The 22,269-nt window shown below is 31.1% G+C and overlaps 1 protein-coding gene across 1 annotated transcript in view; it reads left to right on the top strand.

The window, feature by feature from the left end:
* LOC126856246 (regulating synaptic membrane exocytosis protein 1) overlaps positions 1–22,269 on the top strand; it is a 161,459-nt gene that overhangs the window by 50,334 nt on the left and 88,856 nt on the right. The window contains exons 3-4 of the mRNA XM_050604587.1: positions 5,173–5,281; positions 20,820–20,898. Coding sequence (XP_050460544.1) covers positions 5,173–5,281; positions 20,820–20,898 — 188 coding nt within the window. The remainder of the gene's footprint in view (positions 1–5,172; positions 5,282–20,819; positions 20,899–22,269) is intronic.

The following is a 22,269-nucleotide window of genomic DNA, read 5'->3' as shown; positions in this document are numbered from 1 at the left end:
ATTTTTTATCGACAAAATCGTAAAAAGCTGCTTTCACACATCATATTTTATTCATACACTTTTCTACGTAAAAGTTTCATTTTGTACATAATGTAAAACATTAATGACGTACATGGCATATTATTTTTTAAATTTTTGTCAAAAAAATTGAAAATGAGAATAACGTGTCTTTTTGGTAAAAAATTATCTAGTTTTAATGTGTACCATAAAGCTTAGTAAGCGCAGTGCATATAAACATTTGTAATCATGTTCGTTATTATTAGATATTTATCATAAATATAAAAACTTTAACGCTCTAATTGATTTAAGATAGGTTTTATGATTGTGGCATAAAATAAGTTAAAATCATGTTATCGATAATTTCCCGATTAAAATGCACGATTCATTAATTTACAATAAAATAAAAAATACTTTTAATAGAGAAAGTTTTCTATTTCTCTCTAGAACGTGTCTCCTCCCTTTCATTTCTAATAAACATTGGCGTTAATCTAGTAATTTCGGCGTCACTGTGTGTGAATACACGCTTAATTTATTTCAATTTAAGCGCACGCTACCTAGCCATGATGACAAAATTTAATTCCCGGTGCTGAATGAATAGTTTTTTCTTTTTTCATTTATTCTTTTTCTCATTGCGAATTTTTCTTTCCTACGCTTTCAACTTGGTGTGATTATTTACCATGGCCGTGGTGACCGATAAGTCGGAAAGCGGACAAGCACGACAGTTTCCGTGAGTATCTACGCAAACATGGGCGCACCGCCATTTTCATCTATCATGCGATTATACTTCTCCCAGTGTCGTAAATTACACGTTATACGTATATGAGGATCGTGGAACGTCTGTTACATTGTACGTGATGACAGTAGTGACGTTTAACTGTATGTTAGGCGTTTAAGAGCTATATGAAATATTAATTATTATTTATAAACCTTAAATCGCAGAAATACTTATATTACGTTTTAATAATAATTTTTTAAATAATCAATAATTTTGCTACAGGGAAAAGTAGAGTAAAACCGGGTACCTTTGTTTCTTCGTGATAAATGTTACAATCTTTGGCTAATTTGTGTTATTAGTTGTAGATTGATGCCATTGTTATTTTGAGATTAACTGTGCTCACGATATTCCTTTTTTAAAATTCAAAATTTTTGAACCAAAAAAGATCGATATTGGGACAACAATCGAGTCGTTATAGACTTTCTCTATACTGAGCATCTGCTTCTATAAATATAGCATTGCATTCTGTATATATTAGAGAGTATCGCACTAATTTTGATCGTCACTTTGTACGCCGGAATGTACAGCCGCCTGTTTGTTATTTTCTTCATGTTAGAGCAAATCATGTAATGAAAAGAATAAAACTGGTATCCTGACTTATCCTGACTCTCCCTACAAAAAGTAATTGTAAACGAAAGCTACTACTCAAAAAAAGAAATTAAAAAAAAAAAAATCTTGAGAGCCTTAAAATTAAAAAATTAATTAAGAAAAGTCTGCAGCAATGTAGAACAAGAGGATATCTTTATTTGTGATTTTTATAGCAATAGAATACATATTTGTATTGTACTTTGATTAAAATAAATCTAGATTTTGTAATTGTTTTTAAATAGGTACCCTATCGGTAGAGCAACCGGATATTTTGACTTCTGCAAAAAATCATGTTATCTATAGTAATTAAATATTTTTTTTCAACAACCAGCCTGATTTTCTTCATAATTTAAGATCTAAAGACTACTAATGGACAACAAAATTTGTCTTCCTACAAAATTTGTTTTTTGTAAGAAAACAAATCCATAAAAGTACCCGGTTTTATCTTTGAATACTCAAATTTAGAATGATTAGAGATATTATATTTGTAGAGAGAGACACACACACACACGCATACATAATAATCAATACAAGAAAATTTTTCTTTCGTGTGAAGTAATTAATACAGGATATTATCCATGAAGAAAGGAAAAAACGTGTTTGCAAACGCAAATAAAAAATAAAAATTATGTTAAAATCTTAAAAAAATATTAAGGGTAACAATTCAAAAATTTGCTATTATATGTCATATGAGCGCTCATATATATGAGCGATTATACTCATGGAATTATCATTATTGTAATTTACAAGAATCTATATTTTTGCGAAATTGCCAGATACATTCCGTTCTTTTTCTTAAGTTAAATATTAACAATTATAAATAATGGCAGGGTAGAGAATATCTCCAATTAAATTCACAAATGGTAGATGATTACACGAACTTGAAGCTTCGATTACATGTGTCATAACGTTTGCAAAATACAATAAATGTGTTATCGGTAATTGTTCGCCAACTCACGGGAAATGTAAATGTGTTTTAACGTTAGTATATTATTCGTGCATATAATTATAAATTATTCGACGAAGAGAGTGTCTTAAAACCAAACACATATATCAAGCTTTTTGCGATTTATTTATTTGTTCGTTTTTGATACAATTTTGCGGTAATTTTAACAATAAGCAGAAGACAAGAAAGAAACTTTCTATGTGATACAACAATTGCAATAGCAGATTGAACAGTCGTGTAACAGTTGCAACTTTCAATGAGTTATAACGTACACATGTAATCTGAATGCGCGATGCATGAGCGACGTGGAGGTGAATCGAATTTCAAGAACGAATTTGTCGATCATCATGTCAATGCCGCGTGATTAATTAAAATATATCCAGTGTGTCAAATATATTAGATGCACTCGAAATCTATCTTCATTTTCAAATATTCCAATCCGCAGTTCGAACGAGAAATTTATTTATAATAGCGTGATTCCGTGTTATCCTGTTATCATAAAATCAACGATGCTTGTCGCAAATTATACACGATGTAATCAAATGCATGTCAGACTCGATGATCACGCTGATCTGCAAAATGACGCGAGCAGACAGCAAAATGAGGATGGAGGAACCACACGCGGTCAGCCGCGCGTTTAATATTCCCGATGTATGTACACACACACACACACATATATATATATATATATATATATATATATGTATATGCATTGCCCGGCGCATTTCATCAGCGGCAGCCCCGATCAAATCATAGGAGCGTCCCGCCAGTTGTTTCCGACCGCTGGAATCGTTCCAGGAACGAGGTCACATTATGCATATCATCTTATGCCACGCTCAATGTGCGAAAACAAAAATAATATAGCTTGTGTACAAGGGAAGTATGCACAGAGGCGACCAATGGAGGTAGCGAGTACCTCGGACAAGAGGAGATTGCAGAGAGTAGCATATCACAAACAGAAAGCGGAGTTTGATAGAAAATGAAGTTAGAAAGAGAGAGAGAGAGAGAGAGAGAGAGAGAATTGGCAATCGGCCAGATGCGATGCAATTTACATCTCGATTACGAGATTGGCTTTCGCATAGGACTCGCTCGTATTTGCAAAGATATTTACTACCGTCCTATACTTCAAAGGTCATCGTGGCTAGATCGAAGCTCTGGGGAAAGTATATAAAACGTTGGCGGACTGAAAGTTTTCCCGGAAAATAAGTACTCGAGTTTCTTGTTTTCGAAAATAGAAGAAGAGAAGAAAATTGGATTCGGCTGTTTCATGCAGTGTGTCTTTGGATTTGTCCTACGAGTAGCGCGGAACACAAAACGGAAGTAGTTTCCTTTAGTCTTGTTTTTTTTTTTTTAAGGAAGCAAAAGAAGAACAAAATATAATCACGATCGTGTATCTAAAATTGTATTAAAAAAAAACATGTAGCAAGATTTTTTTATTATATTTTATACTATTTAATGTTATTATTATATAATATAATTTGTATTATTGCTTTTTATTTTGACACAATATTATGTTATAAGAATTGTTCAATAATTGAAAATTCTTGAAAATTCCTAAATATTATTGTGTAATGTCAAATCTATTGAGTATAAAATTCACAGAAAATATATATATAAATAGAATAAGAGAATAATTTTTCCAATTATATAATATTCTCATAACTTGAATAATGATTAAATATAAGAATTTAATAATTGTAATAAATATTTAATAATTAATAACATGTTCTAATAAAATTGAATAATTATTAATTTAATCATCGTAAAATATTTTACGGTGCCATATTTAAACAGCTTTTCCATTATCTTCTTAGTTTATATGATAAATCGTAAACAATTGCGAGAAAGATCTTCCATCACATATAATGTGAATTATTACAAGTGTCAATAGATAATGTTAAATATTAAAATATAAAACCTACGAAATGTCGAGATAATAAGATGAATAAAACTTTGTCCCCATTCACTAACTCATTCTAACGCGTTTTGCATAAAATAATGCGCACGTAAACCCGCGAGAATTCTTGCCAGCCTGATGTCGAGAGAAGAGGACCTACGATGACTCTTGATTAAAATCTCCGAGGTTCGCAAGTTTAGCCTGCCGGCGATAATTCTTGTGAAGTACTGTAATATAGCGCTCTAATGAAACATAAACCGAAGAGTCGCATATTTAGCTTCAATTTTAATACTCCGTAAGAATTTTCGCTTACGGCGAAAAGTATTTAATTGCCGACTCGCTTCCGGATTATTCCTAGACGATTTCTCTTTGTATAATCACGCTGACGGAGTTTGACAATGTTCCTGTTGAAGCATAGAGCATGCGGAAGAGAGATTTCCGGGTGAGATATTAATTAATATCTGTCATCTTGACATTTGTCAAGGATGTGCAATTAAACGTGAATTGGGGTATTTCATGTTTAAGTATTTTGTATTATTAGGCTATTGTTAGTCCGCTTCCCAACGGACGGATCATTTAGCTTATATTATAATTAGGATTTAGTTATCTATTCTCTAAATTTACATTTCACGAATTCTTTAACTCTATATCAATTAAAAAATAATTTATTATACACACAGATACACACCGTTCAATAAAAAATGACTTTTTTCGAAAAACTGTATAATCATCGATCTGTATTTACAGATTTTATCTCTACGCAAAACTTTCAATATCAATATTTAAATGTAAGGTTAAATGTAAAGTTAAATGTAATATTTATATATAAGGGAGTGGAATTAGATATAAGCTAATATAATATTTTTACGATTGTTGATTTATAATAACTATGAGAATTGTATTAATTTTATTGTGCAATAAACTGATTCTCAAGTAAAGTAACAAAATATTATTTTTATCTTGCAGATGAATGTAATGACGCAACCGGAAACCGGTGCGTCGGGGTCGGTTACGCCGGAAGAGAGTGGAAAAACCTTGAGCAGATTGCTGGGAAACATTATAGCGACAGGAAACGGTGAGTCTCCTTTTTATCTTAATGTTTGCATTAAATTGCACGCAATTATTATAATCCAGATTTTATATGAAAAATAGATTTATATGAATAAACACTTAATCACACGTGGAAAATTTATATTTTCTATATATAAAAAAAAGAAGAAAGAAATTGCGCGTGCAAAGAGGAAATTTGAAAGCATCGACATCTTACTGAAAATTATTTTTCAAAGCTAAATTCTTTCATCGGTGCATTCGCGTTTTGTATCTTTTGAAAATATTTATTCATACTTTAAAAAGAATGTCCTTTGAAATATTTTTTCCAATTAACATTAACGACTCCAAGTTACTTCCGCTATACATTGTCAAAATATGTTCGGATATAACCGAAGAAATACAGTCCCCTTCATCATATTCTCACCATAATATCGTTTGTCATCACATTGACGTCACGTCAACTCGAATTCGTTCGTGCAGTTTCCTCGCATTTGTACCTGACCTGACTGCAGAATACCGGCACTCCTCAACTATTTCATTCTCACGAGCACCTCTATTTTACGACAATCTCGGTCACGAATCGAATCTGCAGAATTTATGCTCGTTCTTTTTTTTTTGCGCTCGCAACCATGCGTAACGTGCAGGGCAACTCTTACATAAAAATCAGCCATGTTTGTCCAATTATACGGCGGGACACCGCGTTGGGAGACAAGTATACAAATAGAGACCAACGAGAGTCGAGGATAGTCGAGTAAAAGCGTTTTCGCGCTTTTCATCGAGCGCGCCTTTTTCTCTTTCTCTCATTTTGCGCGACGCGCTATGAAAAGCCTTGTCCTCGACAGTCGCGAATATTAATTTCTGGATGCGTGGCTTCTCTCTTGATGAAGGTTCGCAAAAGTTCAAATGACGGAAAAATTATTTTGTGACAAATTTTGTCAAATTTAGACAAATTGAGTATCGCTGTGTGAGGGATAGATTTTTTTTTTTAATTTCCTCTGAAAATTATGTATTATAAAAAAGATATAATCGCGATTTAATCGAGAATTTCTTGTGCATCGAATTAAAAAAGGCTAAAGGTAAACGTATCAGGGTACATCTAATTTCAACGCACCTGTCCGGCCGCACGCAGTCGCCGGTTATCACGATTCGATGTTCATTTTGATTTATTCAGCGTCGTGCAAGTTTTACAGAAATGTCGTGCCGTAATTTATCAGCATTCGGCATTGTTAAACGTGACGATTTATCGAGAACTTTTGTTGCCAGGTTTCGTGAATAGACTTTCCTATCGAATGAAATTATTCCGCTTCCCAAATTGACAGCTCTTAAAATACGGACGTAATAATATTTTACTGCCGGTCTTCTTGCGTTTTATTTCCTACAAACAAACATAATGGTCTTGTGCTTGAATAGGGCTTTAATACACTTTACTTCTCAAAAAAACAAAGGTATGAATTAAATTTACATATTTCTCTTTTACATTCACGTTTCGCGAAAGAGATCCGGAATTCTATCTCGCACACCCAGAAGATCTTAATTTGCACAACTACGCTTTCAGAAAGTTTAAAGGTTACCTTGGAGAGATTCAAGAAGGTATATACTAAAATACACAGCGATGCATCATTCATGTTGTCGCGATTTGACACTTGCTCGGGGAAGATCGGGATTACGCGATGATTGAAGGATTCATCAATCGACGGCGAAAGTTAATCTCAAGACTAATTTTTGTGCTACGGATTCATAAAAGTTTACAAACTCGATTTTACGGATTTCATGACACTTATGAGAGGAAAATGAAGAGATTCGAGAACATAATTTGCGGAAGCACAGTGCGCACAATTTATCTCTCCATTGAATTCTGAGAAGAAAGGAACGATACTCGGAAATCCGCTAATCGAGATCAAGAGAAGCAAAAAGATAGAAAGCAAGATCTCTCTCTCTCTCTCTCTTTCTTTCTCTAGGAATGAGACGTGGTCGGAAAATGCAAAAGAAAAAAATCTCGCCGCGATATACATCGAGAGCTTATTTTACTTCGATCCGAGGAAAAAAAGCACTAATAACGAAGGAAGGCCGGAGGTAAAGCGTGATAAAAATACTCGCTAGGTGAGTTAACCTCGGCGAGATGCAAGGCAGGATTTAAATTACAGAGATTCGTTAAGCTGCAAAGAAAGTTCCTCCTTTTCCTCGAAAAGGCTTATCCTTTTCTCGTTCCGTGACATGAATCGCACCGCGAGTTTTTCCCTTTTCATTTAATCTCGCATTCGTAATCTGTTTAAGAACATAAAGCTACACAAAAACATATTAAAGACTTATCTACTTTTACACAAAAATGTCTCGAGATTATTTATACAATATATTGTCGAATTCTATTAATTAATATATAATTATTCGAATAATTGCTGTATCTATATTGAAAATATTAGCGCGCGGGAGTTTCCATTAAAAAAAATTGTTGAAATAATTAAAAATAAAATAATCTTTAAAATTATTCTTTATTAACAAACAATCGATTGGAATTTTATAAACTATTTTTAATTATTAAAAATTATAATATGTTGCAAACTAAATTTTCATGTCGAAAAAACGATTTTTGAAAAGGACTTGCCAAATTGCAAGAAAAAAAGGAAAGTTTTTTGACACGGCCGATTTTTCCAAGATCGATTTCCCATTTCCTCATTTTCCTAAGGCGCGTTTTGTTCGCGCGACATTAGGTAACAATGTTTAAACCTTTCGCAATCACAAGTGATCATAGGACAGGGAAAGGAAGGGAAAGCGAGTTAATGTCATTCTCAACATAACGGGTAGTTCTAATTAATTCGTTCTGCCCCCCCCCCTCCCCCCTTCTCTCTCTCCATGTCTTCAACATCCTCGGGTTTTCGCGCGACGATTCAACTTCGCTTCGTCTATCGACAGTGATTTACAGATCGAAAGTTTTATTTAATCATGAATTTTGCCCATCACCTTTTCGTCCTTCTAGGGGCCAAATTACTAGATGCAATTATAATAACTGTACAATTTTAAATGAATCATGGTTTACAGAAGAATATATTTCATAGATAGACAAAGCGTAAAAAATTGTAAATTATTTTTATTGTAGTAATAATCTACAATATCTGTCAGGTTTAACAAATAGTTCTAACGCGTATATATATATATATATATATATATATATATATATATATATATATATATATATATATATATATATATAAATTGTTGAAATAATTAAAAATAAAATAATTTTGTAAATTATTTTTATTGTAGTAATAATCTACAATATCTGTCAGGCTTAACAAATAGTTCTAACGCATATATATATATATATATATATATATATATATATATGTATAATAAATAATTTGAAATAAAAAATATAAATATTAATTCTATATATCAGTAAAAATTAATACCTATATTTAATAAAATTCCAATTTTAGAAATAAAAATAATCTATTTACAATTTCAAGAGATAAGCGGGAAAAGAACGAAGAAAGGCTTTCAAGATACTGCGAAAACAGCGGCATTACCTGAAGACTTACGTCTCTAAAAAAACGGCTACTATATTCGCTGATATCCCTTTTCATTTTGCTACCCCACTAGAAACTTGAGCTAGTTGCACGAGGGTGGCCAAATAACGTCGACGGGACTGCGAATGGTAGAGTCATAAAGCCTTTGAAAAAATAAACGACAGAGCATGGACGAGATGGAAAAGTCTTGAGGAGAGAATTGAGAGAGAAGGAAAGAGAGAAACGAAGTGGAAAGTTTCGATAAAGCGACGAACTTTAGCGAAGCCGAGAATTGAATGAAATATGCGAGCTTACGTTACAGTAGACGTAAAATACAAAGATACGTTCACAGAATGATACGAGAGGGAATGCGGATGCCATCGAGAAAGAAACTCCATGGAATGGCAATTGTTATTTACACCTGAAATATACGCTGCGCTTTCTCCATCGAGCAGATCTGCACGAGAGCGATACGACATTCAGCCGCAACTCCCGCGAGCCCATCAACGATGCACGTGCTTTTCTTCGTCCCTCGCGACGCGGTTCTCTATCAATTTGGGATGTTGATACCCACCGGGAGATTACGAAGCTGGATTATATACGCATGCGATTTTCTTCGTCGATTGGTGAAAATAGTTTCGGCCAAAGTCAGCTATTATTGGAGAGGTTTCAGTCATGTTACAATAGACAACAGAAAATGTAAATCCGCGGTAAATTAATTCCAAGCATTGATAAAGAAACAATGTGAAATAATGTAGAAGACAAAAAATTAGAATATAAAAATGTGCTAGCGAATGTACGAATGATGAAAAACATATTCTCATTCACAAACAAAATTTGGAATTTTTTTTATTAATAGTACAATTATTTCTCTTTCTCTTTTTCACGCACACATATATTCCTCTTTTTTTTATTTATAATACTGTATAGGGTGTCTATAAAGTTTGTCTCTATATTTTGGAAATGGCTCAAAATTATGAAAAACCGCGAGATACGTATTCAATTACTTCGAGGAGTTATTCTTTTAAGCGGGTTGGGCAACTTGTCTCTAAGGTGTCCTAAGGGAGAGTCTATCTCAATTTCAAATGGAATCCTCCATATAGATAAATCATAAAAAAAAAATTTTTGAAGCAAACTAGAAGTTGATACGTTGATCCGTTCGGGAGTTTGGGTGAAAATTGGAAAAAATCAATTTAAAAAAATTGTTACTCCTATTTGGGAAATCCTAAAAAACCGTTTGAAGTATGAGTGTTCATCTTTTTAAGTCCTTTTCATAAAAAAATTCAGATTCGACTGTGGTATTTTTTGAAGAAGATACGCAAAAGAACTTAAATTCAAGATGACGCCAAAATTTTTTGTTTTTTTAATTAAGCCAAGATCAACTCTGAATTTTTTTATAGAAGAAACTTGAAAAGACTTCAACACATCGAATGTTTTAAGATTTTGCAAATAAGAGTAACGATTTTTTGAAAATTAGCTTTTTCGAATTTTGATCTTAAATAATTTCCGAACGGGTCAACATATCAACTTCCGGTTTGTGCCACTTTTTTTTATGCTCTTTTAAACAATATACTATGGGAGTTTCTACTTAAAATTTTTGAGTTGGGTCGCTCTGAGGCCTCGCCTTAGGAAGACAAGTTTCTCATCCCCCTTAAAAGAATAGCCTCAAAATAATCGAACGTATTTTGCGATATTTTTCATAATTCTGAGCCGTTTTCGAAATATAGGGGGTGGGGACAGACTTTATAGACACCTTGTATATTTATATGTTTTTTTATATCTCTTTATATATTACTTTTCTACATTATGTTTTTAATACTGCAAATATCATAATTCGAACGTTAAAACAATAGGCAATAGACCCTTCTCTAATTAAGGTACAATGAAATTTGCAAGTTTTAAGTTGGAGTTTAAGTAGATTGGCAAACCACTGTCATTGTGTGAGTTGTGCCTCGCAGCTAACTCGTGTTTATCGGCCAGTTAAGAGTAGTTTCTGCGGATCTCTGACTTGGCAACCTCCTGCAAGGGGATCCTTCGCCTGAAGCCTCTTCGTTGAGAGAGTCGGCACTGATTTAGCAACTCAAATTAACTCTCAAGAGGTCGCTAGAGTCAACACGGTGAAGTCTACTTACCTCGCGCGCATCTTCACTTCTGTTTTAAGAATCGCCCTTACACGTGCATTATATATAAAATTCAAATCAACTCTTGGTACCGCCATTGATTTTCATTCTGCTTTCCCTTTCTATCCATCTCCCCTTTGCCCATGTCTATTTCTTTGCTCCACTTTTGGCAACGCGTTTTTTCACTGTCTCTCGATTATAGATTGGGATCTTCGATCTTTGAAGATATGTCTTCCATTTCTCTCGGTAAAGCACTTTTTCAAAGATTCTGTAAAAAATTCTACACGTGTTTGCCATTCGCGATGAAACGGCAAAGCGGAGATAATAATCCTTGTCCTCAGGGTCATTCCAAAATAATTCAATCATAAAGTATGCAACATCACCTTCGTGATGAGCATAGTTGAGAATACTCAAGAGATCCAATTCCATGATTTTTAATTTTAGATACATTGCTTTATGTATATTTTCTTTTTCAATTTTGCAATAGGGGAGATAATATTAACTGATTGCATTCTATCGTAAGATACTTGTTAAAAAATATTTTATTACTATTATTTATTAGTAGCTTACGAATAGAAATTTATTCTTACTTCATTTTATTCTTTCGACATATCATTATTTTGACACTCAATCATTTCTGATTGAATAAGTTCGATGTATTTTAAATAAAGAGAAGAAGGAAATGGAAAACTGGAAACAGAGAGGGAAATTTGAGGCTATTGAAAGTACTATGGAATAAAAAAAAAAGAGGGCAAAAGCGGAAAGATATGAGTGATTTGAAATCTCCGAAATCTCTCTCTATTGAAAGTCGGATCTTGCCTTATTCCTACATATACATGACGAAGATGTAGTAGGCTTTTGTTCGCGTGTTTGAAAGACGAGGAAAGAAATGTTTTGAATGGGTCGTCTTTAATGTTCAAGCTGGCGCCATTACGGTATAATTCAGCAACATAATACGAATATGACTGATTTTAATCTCCTCCCTTGCATTTATGCTTCTAACAGTCTGCTTATCAATGGTATCTTTAACAAGGGTTTTCGAATCGCTCACATCAATATCCTCTACTTTGCGGAATCTAATTTCGACATTGTAACGACAGTGTATGATATAATATAAACTATTTATGAAGTTACCTTGATCAATGTCTGTGTCTCTCTCTCTCTCTCTCCCCTCTATATATATTTTAAAATAACTATTTCCAATTTAAATATAATAAAAATTGTTTGCCACAAAAAATTAATATTGGAAATATTTTTTTAAATAATGTTTTAGATAATTACGTATGATAAAACTATATATCATTCTTATCTATTTCTTGATAATACGAGAATGCTCGTATGCTGTTGAGCTATACACAGAGATCATTAAAAATGTTACACGCTAATATAGCTGAAATTAAATGAGACATTAAAAAAGTAGTTTGTACTTTATTTTTTTTTTTAAATGAAACTTCCTATTTTTTTATTGCATATTATATTCTTACTTTTGGAATTATTTATAGTATATCTAATCAGTTGATGTGAAAAAAAAAAACAAATATTTGTTTAAAGAGAAATACATTGTAAATAATTACATACTTTTTCTTAAAAACAATTATTTTTTTTTTATATCAATTCATCTCATTCTGTACATAAAAGAATTACAATAAGATTATTAAAAAAAAATATTACGAAAATAAATATTTTATGAATAAAATATTTTATATTTTATATAAAAATATTATATTAAGATATAAAATAACAAAAAATACTTAATGAAGAAATACTTTATTGATATAATGTTTTAAAAAAGTCTCAAGAAATACTATAAGGATATGCATTAAAAAATAGAGAATTTTATTTAAAAAAATAAAGCTAATTCTCCACTCCACTCATAAAATAATTATTTTGTTGACTATATGATGTCTTCCTACTGAACATGTCGGTATGAATTATTTTTTCATATCTTGTTTAGTTTTAGCATTATTAGCCTGTAACACCTTTAGTGATCCACCCTGTATACAGGGTAAAATTGGAGAACAAACATATGAATTCAAAATATTAATAATATAATTCACTGATGGAAATTTATAGATAACGTCGATTGAATATTGAAGAAAACACATAGAAAAATATTTAGAATTTATTCACTCGATATTTCTATATCGTCGTCATGTCATCGTGCAAAAAAAAAAAAAACAAGCTTGTCCAATTTTTTGAAAAATATGAAACGTCTTTCAATTATATAAATTTTATTTATGCGACATAATTATACGCAATTATATTACAATATTAAATATTCCAATAATAGATTGAGATTTTATAACAATAACGGATAACTTTGTAACAATGCAAATGAACGCGTTATAAAGCGTTCGACCATTAATAAAATCTATCGTATTTATCTTCATATCGATACTCTAGATACCCGCGTCTCTCGTATCATCGCGCCAATATTTACGTAAGAATAAATATTTCGCGAAATATACGAATTATCGTCAAAATTAATCGTACATCTTGATGCATATACGTGTCAATCGCATCAAGATACATTCCGTGACTACTAATACCATGATATTCCATTCAACTGGCCGATTCGCTGTTAACCCGCTACTCCATTAATTAAAGCTATGATTAACAATGTGATTGTATCAGGAGATCAATTACCAGCAATAGACCTACTAATAGCGTGCCGCCGTCGAGCAATAACATGTGCTCTCTCCATTACGATTTGATAATTTCTCTTCACCGTCCAATTTAAGCAATGTAATTGCGCGTGTAAGCTATCAGCTATTTGACAATGCGATTCGCAAGTACGATAATTTGCTTATAAAAACGCGCGCCGCTCCTATGAGATGATCATCGATTTAATAAAATATGTGATGTGCGATCAATTAGGAATTATCGATAATTGATAATGCAACAAGCCTTGATTGGGAACAAATTGATGTAAGTTTACGCAATACATCACTTATAATTATAATGTTTAATATTTAATGTCAATACTACTTTGATATCTAATGTAAAATAAATCTAATGTAAAATAATTTTTTGGTATTATTATTTATAATAACATTATAATTATATTCAACATATTTATAATTCTTATAATATTAAATTTAATATTATGTTATAATATTAAATTTTTTATCATGAACATACATATATACATATACATATACATTTTTGTGCTCTTGAGTAAAAATTGGAGAACAAACATATGAATTCAAAATATTAATAATATAATTCACTGATGGAAATTTATGGATAACGTCGATTGAATATTGAAGAAAACACATAGAGAAATATTTAGAATTTATTCACTCGCTATTTCTATATCGTCGTCATGTCATCGTGCAAAAAAAAAAAAAAACAAGCTTGTCCAATTTTTTGAAAAATATGAAACGTCTTTCAATTATATATAAATTTTATTTATGCGACATAATTATACGCAATTATTATATTACAATATTAAATATTCCAATAATAGATTGAGATTTTCGGATAACTTTGTAACAATGCAAACCGATAATTACTACATTTACGGTATTAATATTAATTGCATTGAATTGCATAAATGCTATAAATAGGTCATTGCGCTGTTATCTCTAATATTACGGAAGTATTACATCAGTGATCGGAGGCTTTAATTACGTGTCCGTTTATCGTGCACCGAATCGCGGGCGCAATGTCAATCGCGCGACGATATCGACCAGCTGTTCTGCAGGCGATACCGAAAATATGTCGCGTTTCCAATTACGCGCGCGTGGCTTATTAGCGAATGATGAAAATTCGTGGAAATCAAGCGGCTGTTGGCCAAACAAATATTTGCAAACTATGCATCTCTCTATTTTTTTAGCGTATAACATCGGCGATGATATCGCTGGCGGTTGCACATTGCTGTTGAAAAATAATGTTAAAAATACTCGTCGATAATCGAGGTAGATTCGAATAGTCTGAGCGGAATTGAAATTAATATCCATAGAGAGAGTATTCCCTTCTACGTCTAAACATATTGCTCTTCGTATATGAGCCTGCGAAATTGGATGGATTTGCATTAATAGAGAAATAAATTCTTTTTCGTATACATGTACGTATTGCATTCGCGCGTTGAATGTTTCGATAAAATTTATCACAAATGTTTTTTACGTTATATGAAGTGTAATATACATTGTTTCATATATAGTGCGACATATCGCAATCGAATAGAGTGATTTTGTGCACTTGACATCGCGAAATATTTTAATGGACGAGTATATATATTTCTCAGATGATCCGAACAATATTTTGCTTATAGTTATCGCGCGTAAAAAAGCCAAATATTTTTTCTATTTTCATCCAATTTTTGAGATAATTTTTTTACTATACTTTTACCTAATCATGTCGACGAACAATTATTTCCGTCTTTTTCGTAAGTTTTCACAGATTTTTCCTTCAATTCTCGATTGATATTATCTCAATAAAACGTAGTTTTTTCCAATTTTATCATTCGAAAGGATTCTGCGTTTGACGTTCATCGAAAAAAATATCGAAAGCATATATAGCCGCAACGGAAAAATAAATATCGCGAGATATATTGATTTTTTTAAAATTAGTTGGCAAAGAACATACACTATGCATTTGCTACATATTTTTATCTACAGAATATCTAATTTTTATTAACTGAGGGATATCAAGAATTGTTGATGCAAAATTTTTTTCACAAAGTATTTAGCTGTCATTATATCGATTTATTAAATAGAAATACTGAGTGTTATGTATATTACAGGAAGATATTCATACGAAATATGGAGCAGATTAATAATTTTTAATTAATAAATTTTAATGTGTATGTGTGTGACATAAGGTAAAAAACAAAAATTTTTATCAATTAAAATCGAGCTAATAAAAAAATATTTAAAAACGAGATTTTATTATAATAATATACATGGTATTTCTAAACAAGTGTGAAAAATTTTAGATGATTTTTTTTGTCAAAAATTAAGGGTGGTCTTTTATATAAACACATACTCCATATCCCTTTCGAAGGAATTACATTCTTTCAAAATAGGATGTGAAAAATAGATTTTCTTTTTAATTATAATTTTGTTATTTTTTTCAATATTTATTGTAATTTTGTTTTGCTTGCTTTTTTATTCTAAAATTTAACTTCTCGTAACTCGAAATCTATACCATTTAGCTGTGCATAATAATGCATTTTATTTTTTTTTCTGAAAACTATTGATTTTACAAAAAAAAAAATAAAAGAAATAAAAAAGTTTCTAAAGGAATCAAGCTTTCTAACGCATGTTTTTAGATGATCACACTCCGGACTGTTAGTTCTAATAAAAAATTGAATAAATATTATTAGTTTCATTTCCTTATAACAATAACAGAAAGATTTTAAAAAAATTAATAAATATTCTTTTTACTACTGGAAAGTGTCCATCAAATTTCATTTTTCTAACTTGTCCAAAATAAAAAAAAAGAATAAAAATTTAATTTTTATCTCCCCCTTTGAAGGAATGTAACTCCCCAGGGAGGAATATAAAAATATATGTTTATATGAAAGACCGCTTTTAATTTTTGACAAAGAATCATCTCTTAAAATTGTTTGCATTTATTTAAAAATACTCATATACAAATGAGATGCACAAAAAAGAGAATTTTTCCAAATGAATTTGTATCATTATGTACATTAGTTTTTAAAAATTATACGTTTGTGTGAAATTTTCTTATATTTTCTTTCTTTCTACATACATTTTTTTTCAATCAAATTCTAGTTTAATCATAAATCAAGTTTAATAATAAATTTTGTCGATTTTTATTATTTTGTATTTTCTTTGCGATGAATTATTTCGAATATATTCTCTTCCCAATCAAAAAAATAAACTGATATGAAATGATAATGCAAGTTGTTATGCGAGAGATCAAGCTCTCGTTATACAACTCTCCAAAAGTTAAATCTCGCGTGTTTGTAGCAGACCATCGTACTTCCGACGACTCAAAGTTGAGAGAAAATCCGAGTTGTCTGTGCTGGAAACTCGAAGAGGCACTTTCCATTCGGAGAATGGAAGCTCTCTTGTCTTTTCTATGGTTATTTGAAAGCCCGAAAGAATGATAATGCGTCACCAGCAGCGCCCAAGCTCGTCAAGACATACAACTCTGACCATTAAATACACAGTAAATCTAAAGACAACTTTCTCGAGAAGTATATTATATGGTACACCTATATGTATAACGCGCTTTTGACAAAAGTAGAAATATTGATCTCGCTCATATACTTTGTCTTTCAGAAATACTTGAAATACTGAAACACATTATTAAATAACACACATGTTTCATAAGTTATTTTGCGTTATACAGAGAAAGCGTGCATTAAAAACAAATGCTGATTTTGAAGAAATAATAAATCCGCTTAAAAATATTGCAGTGCCGGTTCTTATTTTATTATTTTACTATAAATGTCAAAGTGCTCTTTACGTTCCTTTATCGCAATTCAACTCTCTTAATAGTTACCTAAATAAATTTTAATAAGTGTAATCGCATGAAATATCAGAAACACTTTATATCTTATTGTTAGCTAAAATTTTTAGATTTAGTATAAAATAAGAGTCGATAAGTTGTGGTAGTAGATAATTTTTCCATTCTTTCATAATAATTTTTTGATCAATTAGATAGATTCGTCTTGTGTGAAAACACAGATCATCAAAATTCTTACGTCATCATGTAAATCCCAATGATAACGAAATAACCGTTGTAAGGAGAAAAATCCTGACATTTCTCGCACGTCAAAGATTTCTTTTGTTGCGTTCAACTAGGCCGGTAATCCGCTTTGTTAACGTTGACAGAAACGTAAACGCGATTTCCATCCGTGTCTCTGGAAAAACGTCACGACAAAATGCCAGCACGAGAAAAGAGTTAATGTCGTTAATAAAACTGAATCACCACATTGGCATTCGTATTTGTTACCAGATAATCTTCATGACATCGAAAGAGATTTTTGTTTAATATCAATTTAAAAGATAATTTAATTATAAAGATGTTCAATATTTAAAGTTAAATATCAAACAAATTCATCAATTAAATATTCAATTGGAACATTAAATATTAATTATTTCATTAATTAAGTTTCCAAAGAATATTTATACAAATATAAATGTGACAAAGTTGTATAACAAAATCGTAGTTTATGATTAATCTGAAGAGGATGTTTTTTTGAAGAGAAATTTTATTGAAAATTTAACTGACAGTGTATTTAGATTTAATATAAAATAAGTCGCGATGGTAATTTTTCTATTCTTTCATGATAATTTTTCGGTCAATTAAATAGATTTGTCTTGTGTCCAAGTATAGCTCGAAAAATTATCGAAAAATTGTTGAATATAAAAATATCTTATAGTATATACATAAAATTTTTACTTATGAAAAATCAATCTCAAATGTTTCTAAGAATGTAATTAAATTTTAAATGTTTATAAATAATTTAAGAATAAATAAATTTTTAACATATTTATAAATAATGGTATCGAAATCCAAACATCACTATGTCTATCAATCCAATTTATATTTTCGATATTATAATGCGTTGCTATTAAAATAATAGAAGACAAATTGTTTTATTTATATTTTGATATAAAAAACAAAATAGAAATTGTGCAAATTAGAAACATAAAAATATATTTTTTTGATATTGTTTCTCCATCATTTTATTTCGCGTACAAAGCTTAAGCTTCTTAAAGCAACAGGTTTTTCAATTTTGGCTTTTTTACAAAAAAAAATATCTCAAAATTTTATAAAAAATAAACCTTTTCATCGATTCTCGTCAAATTTAATACCAACCATCCTTTAACGATACTTTATTTATTTAAAAAAATTTAACCCGATATCTCAAAAATCGTGAAAGTTGTACAATGTATATTCTGTACGTACATACCATACATACATACACACACACATACGGACATCTTTAAAAAATATGATTTTTCGACGTTTTGGAAAACATTTTAAAAGCATTGGGATATAAAATGGAAAAAAAATTTGCCACGAAAACAAAATTTCCTCTATGAGGAAACAAAAAAGATCGCTTTTTCACATTTAAGATAATTGTTAGTCTTGGTGAGCAGAAGCGGCACGATTAAATCATAAAATATTAATAAAAATTCAAACAAAAACTTTAATTGGGCAATACTAAAATAATAGACAATTATAAAATAATTTTAAACATTCTAATAAATAATTAATCTATATTAGTAATACATCATTAATATCTATATAATCAAAGAAAAAAGAAAGCGCCAGTTTTATTCTTTTTTTTTCTTGTTTTTTTTTGCTCGAGAACAAGCGGAATTAACCGTTTAACGCTCGCGAAGCGGCACTTTATGTATGGCACATTTTCCAGACCGAGTCATAATTCACGTAAGATTCGATCTGACGGTTAATTTCCGCGGTGAGAAAGGTGATATGCGGCGGATCACAGGCATCTGGTCGGTTTTTCTAGAAGTTTAATTGGATCCACGGACGATCTAATCCAGGCCACATGCGTTCGCGTGCTCGCGACCTGATGCGATCTGATTCTGATTTTTCCGGATTTTCGCCACGGGCGTGCAATCCTCTCTTCTTTTTCATTTTCTAGAAAGTTTGCGTAAGTTTATCTCGTAAAAAAAGATCACGAGTATCGCATCAGCGAGTAATTAATCGCGTTAATTACAAAATGCCTCTTTTTTTATATTTGTATCGTTATCTCTAGTTTTCGAAGAATATAACTTCAAATTTTATGTCAACTTTTCGATATACATGTAGTTCAATAATTATAATTATAAAGTTTAAGTTAATAGAAATTATCTTATTGAGACAATCTCCTTACAAATCTCGTAATGCATTTAGTTACGGAACTTCGTCTTCCGTCTCTGCGCAAGTAAATCAAATTTGAAGAAACAAAGCAAGTATTATGTAAATACCAAAACTTCACGTTATAAATACTCGACTAAACTTTTTTTTTAAATTATACATAGGTCATTTTTTCAATAAAATTAATCTTTAGAAATAGGAATATTGTCAAGAGTTCTAGATTCTCAAAAAAAAAAAAAATCCTTAAATATGGAGAAATATTTTACAAGAAAAAAAGCGCATAAAAAGAGGTAAAAGTATTTCTTTTTTTTTTTTAACCCACGGTACGGTAATCTTTTTCATTCCGTTAATTCGCGACGTTACTCGTGACGAAAAAAAAATCGTCATCATCCGGTTACTCGCAAGAGTATTTGGGTTAATTGAGAAGCTGCAGAGAAGTGCTTTACTTGGTGATGCAATGCAATATCCTTGGTGCTGAGAAATACTTTTTGCGTCTTCTGGCAAGACCATCTTTGAGCAAACATTTCCATAGCGCCATTTACTAATTCGAAGCGACGATATGAACAGTAAGAGAGAAATGGAATGCGACGGCAAATTTCTGTACAATGTGAATGAAATTAAGCAGCAATCCGATTACAATCCTTATCTCGTTTCTTGCGGAACTGCCTTTTTTTTTTTTCTTTCTTAGAGAGAGGGGACGTATTCGGCGGGATATATATCGCGAATTCATTCCTGTCGAGGATAACAGCCGACCTTCAAAATCGCGCGGCCGTTTTCCGACGAGGATTCGCGATAACGCCGTCGCTCGGATTAGGGAAGCCTTCGGCAAATCGCGCGAGATAAAATCGCCACGTGGCTCTTTCCCTAGCTAGGAGGAAGAAGGGGCTGAATACTTAACGAGCCCCTCCCCCCCCCACCCCTCCGTCCTCCGCTCATGGAAGGATCCTTAAAGATCCAAATGGAACTTTAAAGACTCTGTAGAGACAATAGAAGGGCGGGAAAAGCGATCGATTCGCCAATTGCGGGAGATCCCGGAGGATATAAGTCTTGTAAGCCTAGCCCGCGGATAGGACATCGAAGTCTCTTCGTGAAGTATACGGTATAAAGGAGATCCCTCTTTCTCTCTTTTCAGTCACCAAGCCGGCCAAGGTCACCCCGATGGAGGACATTCAGCCCAAAGAGGAATCCTCCACGATTGAATCTCTAAAATCGTAAGTTCCTATCAAAATGTAACCTGTGTATAAAATGCTCTCGTTGTACGTTTTTTGCTGTTACTTATTATAGAGTGAAGGCACATCGTGCCTTCTTTCGAAAATGTGTCATGCTAATAAGAATTTTTATTTTCCTCATTAAAACAATATTTATATATTGCTATACTTCTTATTAAAAGTCTTGCATATTTCCTATACTTTTTTTTGTAGTATTATATACTACAATACAAATTATATCATATACGTATATGACTCATATATTTCATATACTTAAATGAAATTAAATTATTAAATATATATAATATCATAATATTGTGTCTTTGCATTATTATGTATTTTTCGCAAAGAGAAACATCATTTTACGCGTAATTTAATTTATTGTACACAATTGAATTAATATAAAATAATTTCATTTCCGTTTAATTTCAAGTTGGTTAATTTTTGAGTGCACACATTATATTATCAACAATATATTCATATCAAGTCGCCGACACGTGTTATCATGCTTTTGAGTATAATTAGAGTTTTAATTATTAACAATTTAAAATACATTATTAAATAATAAATAAAAATTAATAGACTAAAAATAAATAATACTCAAATAAATAAACAGAAACGCGCGCGACCTATATTACAGACATAGACACTCTAAACTTTTCAAATTTTTTTAGAAAAGTTGCAATTCAAGTAATCGAGTTTAATCGCTTTTATATTGGAGTATATTTATCACTGAAATTGATGAAAAATATAAAAATATTAACTTGATTGCGAGTACAATCTTGCTAATAACGAGAACGAAAAAAATGTCAGTTTCCGGAACAGTGTGTAACAGTAAAAACGCAAAATCCGGTATTGCGTTTTTTCACGTGATGCTTCCCAAAGGGCATCCTGCCGAACACTCTATTTCCATCCTATCTCCAAATTGGTATATTTGAAAGCAATTAATCCTTGACAAAAGTCATTTGCAATAGTTTCAAAATGTTGACTTTACAATGAAAATTTTCCCTAAAAATTCAAAAAAAAAAAAAAGAAAAAAATTAATTTATGCAAAGCATTAAAAGTAAGTGCATATATTTAAAATTTTGTTTTAAATATTTCATATAATAAATATTATACAATATATTTATATGATGAAAAGATATAAATTCTAATTTTATAAATAATTTACTAATTTAATAAATTATAATTTCAAAAATACTTTGTATTATTTATAAAAGTGCATATATTATACATTCTAAAATTATTAAAGCTACTTTTACTGCTCTTTTAAAATCTTAATTTCTTTCAATATTGAAGATTTGCATTATACAAAGCAAATTTTTTAATAAATGCAATTTTAAATAATTCAAACGTTAGCGCGATGAAGCTCTT

Source organism: Cataglyphis hispanica, chromosome 18 (genome assembly GCF_021464435.1).
Source record: "Cataglyphis hispanica isolate Lineage 1 chromosome 18, ULB_Chis1_1.0, whole genome shotgun sequence".
NCBI classification, from domain to species: Eukaryota; Metazoa; Arthropoda; class Insecta; order Hymenoptera; family Formicidae; genus Cataglyphis; species Cataglyphis hispanica.
Note: the sequence above shows the minus strand (reverse complement) of the source record. Positions and strands in the feature narration are given on the sequence as shown.